The sequence below is a fragment of the Canis lupus genome, chromosome 20 (assembly GCF_011100685.1).
Source record: "Canis lupus familiaris isolate Mischka breed German Shepherd chromosome 20, alternate assembly UU_Cfam_GSD_1.0, whole genome shotgun sequence".
Lineage (NCBI taxonomy): Eukaryota > Metazoa > Chordata > Mammalia > Carnivora > Canidae > Canis > Canis lupus.
The window spans coordinates 6137317-6152831 of NC_049241.1; the positions used below are offsets into that span (position 1 = coordinate 6137317).

The 15515-nt window shown below is 42.1% G+C and overlaps 1 protein-coding gene across 6 annotated transcripts in view; it reads right to left on the minus strand.

Annotated features, from left to right (window-relative positions):
• The window catches only part of TSEN2 (tRNA splicing endonuclease subunit 2), a 58376-nt gene that overhangs the window by 31044 nt on the left and 11817 nt on the right, over positions 1 to 15515 (minus strand). For all 6 annotated transcript variants that reach the window (XR_005374566.1, XR_005374567.1, XR_005374568.1 and 3 more), the window contains exons 4-7: positions 13686 to 13722; positions 7469 to 8006; positions 6059 to 6136; positions 7 to 57 (exon numbers count right to left, since the gene is read on the minus strand). Coding sequence is in view for 3 of the 6 variants with exons in the window: in XM_038565615.1 (XP_038421543.1) it covers positions 7 to 57; positions 6059 to 6136; positions 7469 to 8006; positions 13686 to 13722 (704 nt within the window). In the remaining 3 variants the exon portion in view is untranslated. The remainder of the gene's footprint in view (positions 1 to 6; positions 58 to 6058; positions 6137 to 7468; positions 8007 to 13685; positions 13723 to 15515) is intronic.

Sequence of the window (15515 nt, forward strand, 5' to 3'; positions counted from 1 at the left end):
TCTTACCTTCTCATAATAAATACTCAGACATCCTAGAGCATAGACCAGGAAAAAGGCCTAAAAACAGAGCAAGCAGAAATGTGCATTAGAAACTGTCCCACGTTCTTGAGAAGTTATTTTACATATTGATTTCTTTTTGCCTTAAGTACAAATTAAATCATCTTCAAAATGGCCACAAATTTTTAATATAAATGGTTCATGCAAATTTCAAGGATTAGAAAAAATCTAAGAAAATATGAAAGTCACAAATTGGTTAAAAATCAGTAAAAAACAAAGCATTTGTACGATATTTTCCATGTATTTTCCTCCTTAAAAACCATCTACCTAAACTGAAAAATGATTAAACAGCTGTAATAATAGAAAGCTTACCTCATTAGATTTTCCTCTGTAAAATTAAATAATCTATTAAACGGAGAAAAAAAACTTACAGAAAGAAATATACAGAAATCTGCAAAAAAGTAGGCCTTGCAGATTTGGCTTGTAAAACAGGAGTTTCTCAGTCACCCTTGCTGTAAAGTGACTTCCTATTAAGTAATCCCTATCTTCCCATGAACTTCACCACACAGTAATGTGTTTTACTTGCATGGTGGAAGCAGGAGGAAAAGCAAGGAAAGTCAGCTATAGTTGAGTAAAATGAAAATAAAAATTGCTTTTCCCTCCAAAAAGTTTATTTATTTAGTAATCTCTACACACACTGTGAGGTTCGAATTCCTGACCCTGAGATCAAGAGTCACATACTCTACCAACTGAGCAAGCCAGGTGCCCCAAATGCTGTCTGATAAAAGACAGACAATGCTAAACATTGATACCACTAAACAGACCCTGTTCTTCATTCTACTTGTAGAGGGGGACAGGGTTGTTTACACCTGACTAGACTTATGCAAGATTGGTGTGCCAGTGGCTAAACCATGGCTATTAGTAAAACTGGAGTACTTACTTTACAAATAGGACAAAAGATTATAACCAAATGAAAAACATTCTGCTGCTCTTGCCGCCTGGCACAGATGAGGTGACAGAGATGTAGTCCCCTGTTCTGCGCTTGCACGTTTCTGTTCAACAGCACGGTACTGACAGTGTTTAGCTTGCACTGTTTACTTAGCTTGCTTCCTCACTGCCCCAGCACACATAGGAACAAACAACAAGAAGATTTAAGAGAGCACAGGCTATGGAGCTGTAGGTGGTTTCAAGCAGCGACAAGGTTCACTAAGGAAACATTCTCATGATCCCCAGGAATTGCCTGAATCCACCCACTGTTACTTTCTCCTGGCTAGCTGATGGCACTTCTCTTCACAGGAGCAGTTCTCAAAGAAAGGTCTGGGGATCCTGGAGTTCCCAACACTCTTTCAGAAGATCTCCAGGTCAAAACTACTTTGTGATAATAATGCATTATTTGCCTTGTTCCTGCTCGTTCTCTCGAGGTTTGAAGACATGTGGTATCACAACAGAATGAATACAGAAGTAGATGTGGGCAGCCAGCTGACTTCTAGAAAGCCAGACCTTAAAGTGACTGGCAGAAATGAAAAACAGTGCCATTCTTCTCACTGAATTTATTCTGTTTTGAAAGAATATAGTTTTCATAAAATTTTATTTATGTTAACGTATAATGGATTTCACGTCATTATCTTAAAATGAATTAACGAACAAATATTTAAAATTTTGTTTTAATTGACAATTTGGTAAACAGTGACAGATATACTCCACATAAAGAGGTTCCTTGGGGTCTTTTTAATCATTCTTAAGAGAGTAAAGTGGTTCAAGAACTACAACTTTAGTTTCACTCAGATCTAATCCTAGAGTTTCTCTGAAGATACAGGTGGTCACCTGAAGGTCCCGCTTCTCTGGGTCCCAGCCACCACCCCCTGCCTGGACTTCTCGAAAGCTTTTCTGCTCCATGCATTCTCACAGCAGCCAGAGCCATCTTTTTCACATGTGAAGGTCATGTGGCTCCCATGATTAAAACCCTCCAAAAGGCTTTACTACACTTTGCTTCCTACCGCCTCCCACTCCGTGAGATCTGACCACCACTCTTGCTGGCCATGTTGGCTCCATGTCTGCTCCTGAACACACGAAGCTCATTCATCTTCCTTCACCCTTGTAATGGCTATGCCCGTATCTGGCAAGGTCTTCCCTTCCACCCTCTTAAAGCAACCCCCAACCCAATCATCTTCTTTAGAACAGTTTTGTCTGAAAAGATCTTTCTTACATGTGTCTCTCCAACTCAAATGTAAACTCTGTGAGAGCAGACACTCTGTCTGCAGTTTTGCTGGCCTGGGAGGGGATCCAGCACATGGTGATTGCTCAGTGCTTGTGCCGAATCAACTCTGAGTTTAGGAAACTGCCAGAGTCACTGAGAGTAGGTTTCTGCCGGTCTGGCTCTCCAGCTCCTTTCTCCTCACATGGATGCTCTATGCCCCCATGGCCCCTTTTACCTACTGGTAACCGCTTTCCCAGGTGCCCTACAATCTTATTTTGCTTTTGTCTTCCTGTGGCACACTACTTATTAATGCAGAGTACCACTGTTTCTTGGATGCACACAGTGGCCAGAAGGTGCCACGGAGGAGGAAAACTTGGGTCCTCAAGGAGCCAAGTGATTCCCCTGTCGGCTCTCCCAGCTGTCACTTCTTGGTTCAGAATGGTGCGACAGTGAGAATTCTGGGATGTGGTAGAGCTGGGCTGAAATCTTCACTAACAGGCCCGTAGAAGTGTCACTTAAGCTCTCCTACCTCATCTACAAAATGAGGATGAAAATGCCTTATTAAAGATTTAATGGGATTAAATCTCATAAAAAATTTAAAGGCTATGTGAAGCACCTAACTGCTCCATTCATTTTAGTTTTCCCTCCTTTTTAAAAAATCATTTAGATATTATAGCCTGGAAAAGTTCAATCCTCTCCTTGCCAAACAAAAGACTCCTTCCTGTTGTCTGTTAGAATTTAAGTTCTTTAAAAACTTTCCATTATCAGTAAATGAATGCTTCTCTAAAAACTGATGAAACCAATGCCTCATTAATATATATTGGCCTAAAATAAATGCCTTTTATGAATGCACACAAACTGCTCTTAGGCATTTATTACAGATGGAATGGATCTTAACTGAGTTGGCTGTATTTAGAATTAAATCATCAGAAGACAGGGGAAGTCTGGGAAGGTGGGTGATTATGTCCCTTGAGATCTCATTAGTAAGTTTTTACTATCAAAGCAAAAAAGAGGGAAGAGTTTAATGATGGTTTTAATGTCATGTCACTAAATCTAGTTTGGTCCCAAAGCATTATAATGGAAAAACAGTTCTCAGTAACAGATCTCTAAGTCAGCTGTGGTTATTATCATTCCCAAGCACCCGAGAGAACTGCTCTGAATCACCACAGAAGGGCCGTCCATGTTCCTGATGGACATTTATGGAAAAACACTAAATTGTACAACTGGTACACCAAACATGGGTGATTGAGAGGAAATCTGCCAAAACAGACCTGAGAGGCAGAGGTAGGTTTAATCACACACTCCCTGAAAACTGCAACACCTCTCTGGAATAACCTCAAGAACAAGCAGCTTCCAAGAATGCAGAGCAATCTCACCTACCTCCCATTACTCTTGTCTTTCTTCAGGGAGTGTTTGGGAGAGAGCAGCAGACAGCAGCACCTTTTCTTGTTGGTAAAAAGCATCACATGGAACACAACTGGTCACCTACTGTAACAGTAAGGTTGATACCCAATGCTCGTTCTCTGCCCATGGCTGCTGCCTCCCAGAGTTGAGACAATGGCCAGCTCCTCCTGGCGTCAGCCCTCCATCCCACCCTCCTACTGGTGTAGCTCCGGCACCTGCCCTTCCCTGACACAGCTTCCTGCAGTGCCGCAGTGCCTCCATGACCAGGTCAGACCCCTGGTAGATACCAGTAGACATGCCTTCCATGATCTAGTCCTCCTGTGTTGCCATCCAGGACCAACCTACATGAAAGATCCTATGCTGCCCAGAGATAGCCAACTGGCTATCTCCTATTTATCTTTGACCATTCACAGATATCACCGACTCTGTAAAGTCTTTTCTGTTAGCTTGTAACCCTTTGGACCACCCGCCCCAACAGTTTCTGTGCAAATCCCACATCTTGTATGCATCCATTTAATAAATATTATTATTTGTTAAGCACCTGATAGATGTCAGGCGTTGGGTACAAGGATACTAGAGGAGAATACTGGCACAATCCACAGACCGCATTGGATGTAATTATTTCTGGGCTATCTTTAGGACCGGAGCCATATTCTGTTTATTTCGGTATTGTTAGTACCTAGCCCAGTGCCCGGCACATAGTAAGTACCCAGGGAACACTGGTGTAAATACTGATTGCAAAAGAAAATGTTCCAATTGGCTACTAAATAGCTTTTACAAGTAATTTAATAATGATGATAACGACAAGAAAAGCAGGCACTAACACTTATTGAACATTTACTATACATCAGGCACTGTGCTGAGCCCATTACACATAAGTTCCCAGAACATCTTTGAGCAAGGTATGACATAACTCTCATTTAGAGAGAAGAAATCAAGGGCCGGAGAGCCCAAGCACCTAGAGAATGGGTATCTACCGTGCTGTCCAGCATAACTTCCTGTGATGTCAGTGCTCTACACCTGTGCTGTCCAGTACAGCCACCACTGTCCATATGCGGCTGCTGAGTGTTTGAAATGCGGCTGCTACAACTGAGAAACAGAATTTTGAGTTTTGCTCAATTGTATTTTAAATTAAATAGTCACATGTGGCTACCGGCTACTATCTTTGATGACAGATTCAGCTGTCTCATTTGTAAAATGAGGTAAAGTAAATAATTCCAGACATCCTTTCCTAGTCCAACAGTCTGTTCTTTGTACATGTGGCCTCATGGCAAGGAAGGAGGTACAGGCAAGGAAATCCAGAGACACAACTACTTTTCTGTGGACACGTCCAAAATATTGCCAATGTGGATGCAGTCAACAAGCACTTCCTGGGACCCACATGTACATTGGGAATGGTGCTAAACACTGCAGGAGCCACCCATGACAGGCAGGAGCACCTCTGGAGAAGGAGCATGAGGAAGGGGTGCAATTCTCAAGGGCAGAAAGGACATTTCTGTGTATCATATAAACATAAGCAAAGGAGGAGGGGCTGACACATGAACACGGGACAGAAGAACTCTAAATCAGAGGGAAAATTTATGATGCAGTTTTAGAAAGTCACTTTTAGCCAACTTTTGGGAACGCTGCTGTTGCACTGAGAGAACATGTATGAGTAATTTGGCAGAAGGAAATATCTGGAATCCACTTATGTAATTAGCAGTCATGACATGACTTGAAGCATGCATCATAGCTTTAAAAGCTGGTGACAGGGAGCCCTGGTGGCTCAGTGGTTTAGCGCCGCCTTCAGCCCAGGCCTGATCCTGGAGACCCGGGATCGAGTCCCACATCGGGCTCCCTGCATGGAGCCTGCTTCTCCCTCTGCCTGTGTCTCTGCCTCTCTCTCTGTGTGTCTCTCATGAATAAATAGATAAAATCTTAAAAAAAAAAAAAAAAAAAAGCTGGTGACATCCATGAATATACTAAAAACCATGAACTATATACTTTAAATGGGTGAGTGGGGGATCCCTGGGTGGCGCAGCGGTTTAGCGCCTGCCTTTGGCCCAGGGCGCGATCCTGGAGACCCGGGATCGAATCCCACGTCGGGCTCCCCGTGCATGGAGCCTGCTTCTCCCTCTGCCTATGTCTCTGCCTCTCTCTCTCTCTCTCTCTCTGTTACTATCATAAATAAAAAAAAAAAAATAAAATAAAATAAATGGGTGAGTGGTATGGTATATAAACCATGATACAGGAAGGCTCCCCCTAAAATCTTAGGCTTGATGAAATGAAGGCTAAGAAGTGTAATTTAGGCAGGCCTGCTTTGGAAGTTGCCTATGGTCATTTCAATACCAATTTGTAATGTTCAGTTACTAAATACTCACTTACTAAAATACATAGAGAACTCATTTACAACTGGACCGCCTTATAGGTTGCCTGGGCCCTGAGACCACAGGCTGAGAAGGTAACATGCAGGAAACATACCTCTTCTAGGCTGAGTTGCAAATACTCCAAGATCCTATATGGATTTCTTCTGCATACTAATCTCTTTTTGGGTGCCAACTGCAAAGAAATAAAATACATACAGAACCAATGGAAGCGCTACACGTTACACAGAGCAGACTGCATTTTAAAACACACATTTTTCTTATAAATTTCCCAGATTCACATTTATTGGATTAATACTGTTAAAAACGTATTTTTTTATAATTATGTGGAAACAGAAGTTTTAGTTTCTACTATCAACATTTTCTTTCTGTTCCCCATGAATTTTTCCCCACAGTTGTGATCCTTTTGTTGGTGGAATTTATATACTTCTTTTCACCCTCTTGCATCTAACAAGTGTGGGCCTAGGTTCTTCATTAGGGCTTCATAAACCCCAATCTAAAGGCTAGACACTATTTCTTCAAACTCATGTTTCACATACTACTTGACCACTAGATTTTCTCATTTTTAGCTATTGCAGATAATTCTAGGGCAACTGTCTCTGACTGAACATCCCTCAGTGGAGTGGCTCCTGATCCTGCCTGTGCTCCCGTGCTGACTTTCATATTGGAGACCTTTCCACTACAGCTCTATTTAAGACTATGTGCAATTACCACAGCATTTCTTTTTCTCCCACCCAAGGGAAAGAATATTATTTCTTAAATATTTTATTTGAGAGAAAGGGGGGGGGGCACACACATGTATGCATAACCAGGGAACCTGATCGTGAGGCTCAATCCCAGGACCCTGAGATCGTGACCTGAGGCAAAGGCAGATGCTTAAGTGACTGAATCACCCAGATGCTGCGGGAAAGAATACCATTGTACCTGCTTTAATTTACACATTTTTAAAAAGTTAAGTTATTCACAAACTTAGAGGTTTTAGTAGAAATAGACCTCACAACTATGGAGCTGGGAGCCAGCATCCACTGGTTCCCTCTGAGGGTCTCACCACCTCTCACATACCCTGGGCACTTAATATGAGCCTGTTACCAGTTCTGAGTAAGGAACATCCTGGTTAGGCCACATCTGCTAGGGGCCAGAAACAGATGGCTCTGGAGGAAGCGACTAATTTTCTTCAGTTTATCCTTGAACGATGCAAAGATCAGGGGCACCACAGAAAATCTGTGTATAACTTTTGACTCCCCCAAAACTTTACTAATAAGCCTACTGTTGACCAGAAGCCTTACCAATAATAGAAACACCTAATTATCACGTATTTTATATAAGTATTAAATGCTATATTCTTACAATAAAGCTAGAGAAAAAATACTAAGAAAATCATACGGCAGAGAAAACACATTTACAGTATTGTACTATTTGCTAAAAAAAAAAAAAAAAAAGACAAATTCATGTATAAGTGGACCCATTCAGCTTGAACTCATGTTGTTCAAGGGTTGGCTATACTTACTTCTTCATTTGGGGCACATTCCTGCTCGCTCACATCATACACATCTTCCTCCACCAGCACGTACTCATCACCAGGCCCTCTCTTTCTGGCACAGAGATCTGCTTGCTGGCTCCCGTCCCCAGGCTGAGTGTCCCCAGGTGTGGGGAGGAGACCATCATCTTTGCCACAGTGAATTTGAGGCAGAGGGCAGTGTTGCAGTGTGGCACCCTCTACCACAGATTCATCCAGGCCATCTGGAGTGAGTGGGTCAGGCCCAGAGCCCTGCTGCTGGTGGTCTGATGGCTTGCTGGGACCCTCCATGCCAACAGACTTACCCGAGTCCCCATTCATCATGGAAAGTTCCTCTCTATCTGTGGTACCTTCCATTTTGGAAACTGTTCCAGAGTTCAGCTCGTCATGCCGCTGACCTTCTTCATTCCTTTTTATACCAGAATGCTCAAGTGGTTTTGTGTAATCCTGGAGGATTTTACGCACTGTACTCTCATCCTGCCCCTGTCTTTGCATGAGCTTTGTGGCCCATTCTACACTATGCTGATACCTGCAAAATGAAAATACTGTCAGCAACACTTGACTTTTAATATTCAAAAGAAAACAGAGCTTGCAGAAAAGATGGGTAGGTAGTATGCCAAAATGTTTATAGCAGTTTTTCTCAGTAGTGGGCTATATGTATATGCTTTTGTTATACTTTTATGTGTTTTCTGACTGTTCTACAATAAGCATGTTTGTTACTTTTGTGTTTGTTATTAGAGCTTCACTTAACCTTAATTTGAAAAAAAAAAAACAAAAAAACCAACTTTGACCCTGGTTTGACAAAGTACGAATATTTATATAATTTAAAACAGGTGGGCCAAATGATTTAGGTAAACACAAAGATAATATGGCCATCCTTTGTCAGGACTTCTTTTACATTATTCTCAATTTTGGATATCACATTTTCAAAAAAATATCCCATTCATAACATAAAGAGCCTTTGTTCAGTATTGGAATGAAAAATGAGAATTTCAGCCAACATTTTTCACAGTAACTACTAAGGTCTCCACTGCATATGGCAAGAAATGATTATGTGCTATAATATTGCCAAGCATCCGAGCAGAAAGGGCCTTTTCTCATAATAATTTTCAAAATATAGTTTGATGAGGAATATTTGCTTTGCTCTTCAAATACAAAGGCATGACTTCTCAAGTTACAAAAAGTCACAAGACAATAGATGTCACCATGTGACAATGCCACTGGAACACGCCTCCACGCAGTGTCAGGCTACCATACTGGAAATCTCTTCAGTGCAAGAGCTAAAGGCAATGTGAAACTCAAGCACTTTTTGCCTCTACCTACAGCTGTTAGCTTTGACAGCATGGTTTGTGGGAAGACAGATAATTTTACTCCTCATCTTGAGTATTTTGCTTTGTATGTGGGTGACTGAATATGTCATAGTTTATAAACTGCAACATCTCACATGCAATTGAATGAGGCGGCTGGCCTCTGCTATATTTAAGATTTGTGATTGCTTAACCCTGATTCCTCAGAAGAATCTCCAAGCTGGCCACACCCTGTCTATCCTACATAAGGATGAGCACACCTTCCTATATATTTGGAATTGTATCTTAGATTTAAAGAGTAAAACCTAGCAAGGCTACTCTCACACCTGACTGTATGCATGAATGTGTATTGCACATTTCAGGTTCAGCCTGACTCTGTCACTTGTGATGTGACAAAGCCAATGATTTAACTTCTTTGTGCTTTCCCCCAACCATAAGATGAGTACATTAAGATTATTACTGCATGAAGGGGTTATTACCTTAATAATCACAATAAAAAATGGAGCTGCTCAGAATGGCAGGGTGTCTCCCAGCCTGTATGAAAAGTATGGCCACTGTTGCATACATTTAAAAGAACTTTCATTTGAGGGTGACTGGGTGGCTCAGGGGTTGAGCATCTGCCTTTGGCTCAGGTTGTGATCCTTGGGGTCCTAGGATCAAGTCCTGCGTCAGGTTCCCCGCAAGGAGCCTGCTTCTCCCTCTGCTTATGTCTCTGCCTCTCTGTGTCTCTCATAAATAAATAAAATCTTGAAAAAGAAAAAAACTTTTATTTGAGAGATTGAAAAACAATCTTTGCTCTTCATACCACCTACACACTGGTTTTCCAGGCTTCATGGATCTATGAATCTCCTTTATTTGAACACAAATTTTTATGTCAATATGTACCTTTCCAGAGAAGGGATCCACAACTTTCATCAAATTCCTTGACTCAGGATGCCTGGGTGGCTCAGCGGTTTGGCGCCTGCCTTCAGCCCAGGGCATGATCCTGGAGTCCCAGGATTGAGTACCGTATCGGGCTCCCTGCATAGAGCCTGCTTCTCCCTCTGCCTGTGTCTCTGCCTCTCTCTCTGTGTGTCTTTCATGAATAAATAAATAAAATCTTTAAAAAAAAATTCCTTGACTCAAAATATGTGAAAGAACCACTGAATGAAAGGTTCAACAATTATCCCTTTAAGCAAAAGATCTGAGAGAGAGAAAGAGCCCACACAGGCCACTGCTTTACTCTGCAACAGGGCAGTCAAGGCAGATAGGAAGTTCAAACTCTCATTTCACCAGGTTATTATATTAGCTACACAACCCTTGTTAAGGCTCAGTTCCTCATCTGTAAACCAGGAGTAACCATACTAACTTCAAGGAGTTGTTATAAGGATTAAAGGAGACAATACGTGGACAATGCTCAGCACATAGAAAGTACTCGATAAATATTTGTCACTTATATGATTATGGGCTTTTTAGGTGGAGACTTAAAAGATCATTTTGACTTATACATATTACATTAAAAAATACAAATAACATTTTTAATGAATGGAAATGTACACTTTAATTAACTGCTCTTCGAGAACGGGGGCAGCCTTGTGGGGATGAGTGCTGCACCAGATCTGGGTTCTGGAGTTGGCTCTTCTGTGAGATTCTGAGCTAAATCACTTAGCATCACCATCTCTTTTTGCTCTTCTGCAAGAGGCCAGATGTTCATTTTATGGAAGCTCAAACCATGGCTGCAAAAGCATGTGAAGAAAGCCTCTGAGCAGGACTCATAATGAAAACAGCCAGATACACAAATGACTGAGACATATGGCATATGAGTCACAGAGCAGGTGTCTTCTCATTGGCTGGCAATGCCTTAAAAGGCCAAGTCCTGCTGCGATTAACCACAGACACTGCTGGAGAAGCAGCAGGAAGAGAAAAGTGAAAAGTAAAAGTCAGGAAACATAAGGCAGAGAGTGGCAGGAGGAAAAGGTGGTGGCTATGATTAGAAGCAGCAGTGAGACTGGTGAAAAGAAGACCCACTTCAGGGCCACCAGATTACAGAACGGTGTACCATCTGAATACGCCTGTTTCTTCTGTTTCTATGCCCCTGAACATACCTCCTCCCCTTGCATGGTGAACACCTTTCTCTATCACCTACTGATTAATGCCTATTTATCATTGGAAACTCACAGCAAAACAGTTTTGGGTCAGTTGGCTTTGGTCCAAGTACTGCTCTTGTGCAAGTTACATAACCTCTCGGGCTGCATTTTCTCACCTGTCAACTAACCACCTTTAGGGGTGAGATGAGGACTTTAGGAGATAATCCTGTTATTAGTACAGGACCTTGTACATGGGATATGTCCAATAAATGCCAGCATGTACAACCATGTTATTGTTCTCACTATGTGTCAATTCCTTGGAGGCTCTGGAGCTGAACTGCCTGGTCTGAGAGGAAATAATTTTGGACAAGCCACTTCTAGGTTCCTCATGTATGAGATAGAAATGACTACACCTACCTCAAAGGGTTCTTGAGAAGATGAACTGAGATGATCAGGTAAAGAACATAGACTAGTAACTAGTACTGTTGGACCAACCAGTACTGTTGGCTATGATGATGATATCAGCAATATCTCACTATAATATTTATTACCAAAGGGTGCAATTATTTACTCCTCTTCCTCCTCCATTAGACTGTAAATCCCTCGAGAAAAGAGATGAAATCTTTTCCTCTTCTTGTATCTGCAGCATGTACCCAATGCTTGACACACAGGCACCTGCAGTAGATGTTGGCTGAATAAAGGACTACAAATAGGAGGGGAGACTACCTCCCTCATGGGTGGCCCTTCAAGGACACAACCTACATGCATCACATAGGGCGTCACTTGAAGGTCCTGATGCTCACCCCCAGAAAATATTACATGGAAATTTCTCATCATCTAAGGACAACTACTGTTGGAATAAGGCCAGAGTGAATTCACTTAAGAAAGGGATCAGAGTTTCAGAGGGAATAGTAGAGAAATAATTATAACATGTACTTAAGCTGGAGAATTAACCTGAAAAATGAGCCCATTTCTTTCAACATTTAACAATTTAGATTGTGACTGCAATTATTATGGCCAAATAATTAATCAAGTATTGACTAGGGGGGCATAATTTTCTGACAGAACTGTCAGGTATGGTTACATCCTAACCCCTGGCACCTTTGAATGTAAACTTCTCTGGAAACAGGGTCTTTGCAGATGTAACTAAATTAAGATGAAATCATACTGATTCGTTTCCTTGTTGGAAGAAGAGGGAAATGTGGACAGAGGCACACAGGTATGCACAAGGGGGACCTCCATGTGATGACAGGAAGAGCCAGGAAAGATGCAGCTACAAGCCAAGGAAGGCCAAAGATTGTTGGCTACCACCAGAAGCTAAGACAGGGAAGATGGAAGGATCCTCTCCTAGAACCTTCTGAGGGAGCACCGCCCTGCTGACACCTTGATTTTGGACTTCTAGTCTCCAGAAGTATGAGAATAAATTTCTGCTCTTTTAAGCTATGGTATCCCTGGGGAACTAATAACAAAGATCAATAAAATGCTTGCAATATTATTACTGTAGAACTTACAAAGGGATAACCGCAAGCAGGTGATAATCTTCCCCTATCCAGAACCTCACATACTCAAGACTGGCTTGACATCAAGTCATGTCCACTGCCAGCTGGATCAGGGTTCAGTTCTGAGGGGCAGGCTTCTGTGGTTTCTGAGTCCTGGTGTAGACTGCAGCTTTACTTCAGCTCCTCCTGGGATGTGGGCTTAGCAGGTCCCCCCCACACCCCCACATCCAGCCTGCAGGTATAGCCAGAGCAGCCACTGAGATCTCCCTGGTGTCACTGCCCCTGGCAACTTCTCTGGCCACGGGAGCAAAGAGGAGCTGTCAGATTCTGCCAGTATGTGCTAGAAACAAGATGAAAAACCATGTGGGCTTCAATATTTTTAGAAGGTTTAGAGAAGAGTTGCAACTTGAGCTGCCCCTCAGGACAAGGAGGATTTTATTTATTTATTTAAAAGATTTAAATTCTTTATTCATGAGAGACACACAGAAAGAGGCAGAGGCACAGGCAGAGGGAGAAGCAGGCTCCATTCAGGGAGCCCAACGTGGGACTCGATCCTGGGTCTCCAGGATAATGCCCTGGGCTGAAGGCAGATGCTCAACCACTGAGCCACCCAGGTGTCCCGACAATGAGGATTTAAATGCATGAATGTTTAGTCCACAAAATCCTACCAAGGGACCACTAAGTGTTGGGGCTGCAGAGAAGAATCAGGCATGGTCCCTGCTCTCCAGGAACTGACAGTCTAGTATGATGGGCGGCACGGTGAGGGGCGCCAAGGCAGACTGTGTGGGAACCAGAAGAACGACCCCAACCAAGGGAGGGTAATGGTAATGAGAAAACCTCCAGGAGAGTGACATGTAAGCTGGATCGTGGGATGGGCAGCAACAGCCAGGCAGTGTGTGTGCTTCAGGAGAGAGGGAGAAAAGTTCTGGGAAATAGGAAGAATGCAAAGAAAGGAAGGATTTGTGACTGTATGAGTGGATGAGGAAGAGCCTCTGCAAAAGCCTTTCTCTCACCCTTCAAGTGTAGAGGGAGGAAAGAAGACTGGGCAGGAGGCCAGTTTTAGATCTATGCGTAAGCACTTTAGCACTTAAAGACATACACATTACAGGGTAATTGTATTTTGGAAGGAATTCAAGTGGCAAAGGATTTGACCTAGGATTATTTAAAAAATAAACAGTACATTTCAAATGATTTGATCCACATAAAATTCAGACATAATTTTCAAGGACAAATCTACTATCAAAAAAAAAAAAGGTGTGCATTATCACATTGGAAAAGGTTATCTACAAACAGATCTGATTTAAGCCATAATTAAGCCAAGGTCACCATGACTTACTTTGTTGACGTGATTATAGGCATGTCTGTCTTCATATCTGTAACAATAAAGAAGTTCTGTTCAGACAAATTTTCCTTAAAGGGAAAAAACCCACTGAAAATCCAGAAAAGACAAAGAAATTTCAAGAATCACAAAATCACACATCTTAGAAGGCTGACTGATCCTGCCCAACTAGCAAGGGCGTGCTTTATATGCCATTACTTCACGAACCTACCCCCTGAACCCATCAGAAGGCAATGTTGACTGATCTCAGTACTCTTGCTATGCCCAGATGTGACCCTGAAATCGTTCTCAATCTAACACCTGTAGCATGGCAGCAATGGCATGCAAGAGGAAACCCCTCTGCCACCTCTGAATGTATATGCCCTCCACTTTCAGATGAGAATGTTGAGGCATTTTATCCCCATTTTTCCGTGCTCCATAAGGCATCTTTTTTTTTTTTTAAAGATTTTATTTATTTATTCATGAGAGACACACACAGAGAGGCAGAGACATAGGCAGAGGGAGAAGCAGACTCCCTGGACAGCCCAATGTGGGACTCGATCCCAGGACTCTGGGGTCACAACCTGAGCCACCCAGGTGTCCCTTCTTAAGACATCGTTAGTGAAAGCACCCCACATGTACCCACAATTTCATGGCAGTGTTGGTTCTGGGTGTGGACCTGGGAGGTCTGGGCATCTGGCTGGTTGAACCTTTCCACCTACAATGTTATTTATTTACTGATCATTTGATTGTGTAGGTTCATCCTCTCTGACTCTGCCTTTGGGCAACTCCTTTCTCCTTACCCAAACTCAGCTTTCTTCCCAGCACATTAAAGGCTTAGAATAGATGATCATCAGCTTTAAAAACCCTAAAAGTTCAAAGATTTCTACCTCCTCAGGAATTTGTCAGTTTTCTCTGTCATGACCTCCCTCCCTCTGGTAATTTAACAAAAATGATAATTTAGCTAGTTTTACTGACAGCTGTCTTTGTGCCAAGCACTGGATACAGAAGTAATAAAGTAAATCCCTTCTTCTAGAGACACTCAGTCTAGTTGGGCAGATAGATCAGAAATGACTGATTCTAACCCAAGCTGATATATGACCAAGTAAAGGGTTATGAAAGGACTAGCTAGCTTTGCCTGAAAGGCTTAGTAAAAAACATCATGGAAGAGGAGAAGTTGAGCAGGGCTCTGAAGAATGAATGAGTTCACCAGGCAGACCAGGGGAAAACAGGCAGGGGAAGCCATGGAGAGGCTGAGAGAGAGTAAATCCATGGCAGGTTCATGGAATGGCAAGCAGCCCAAGGTGGCTATAGTGCCAATAAGTAGAAGAAAGTGGATAGAGAAGGTGGAAGATGAGGCTGAAGCCAGAATTTTGAAGAACATCCTAAAATGGACATTTGAGATTTACTTCTTCAGGGCAGTCCACAAGTTAAATTTCTATTTCCTTGGCATAAATTCATTTCCTTCAAATTTTTGTTATTCTCCAAAATTTAGTTACTATACAGATAAGGAAAAGATTCTCAATTGTTAAGATCAATATACTATTTGAAATCTTTCTGTTTCTGACCAAATATTAGTAACTGATAAAGCTGGTGGTAGGGGTCAGCATGCTATTTTTTTTCCACTCTTTTTGAAACATGCATTACAAAAAAATTTTCAGACATACAAAAGTAAAGAGAATAGTATAATAAATTCCCATGTTGCCATCCCTCAACTTTAACAACTCATGGCCAATCTTGCTTTCTCTGTTCTTCTGCTCACTCCCCTCGTCCCCAGATGATTTTGAAAAAGATCCCTCACATTCTATCACAGCATCGCTAAGTAGTTAATTATGTATTTCTTTAAAG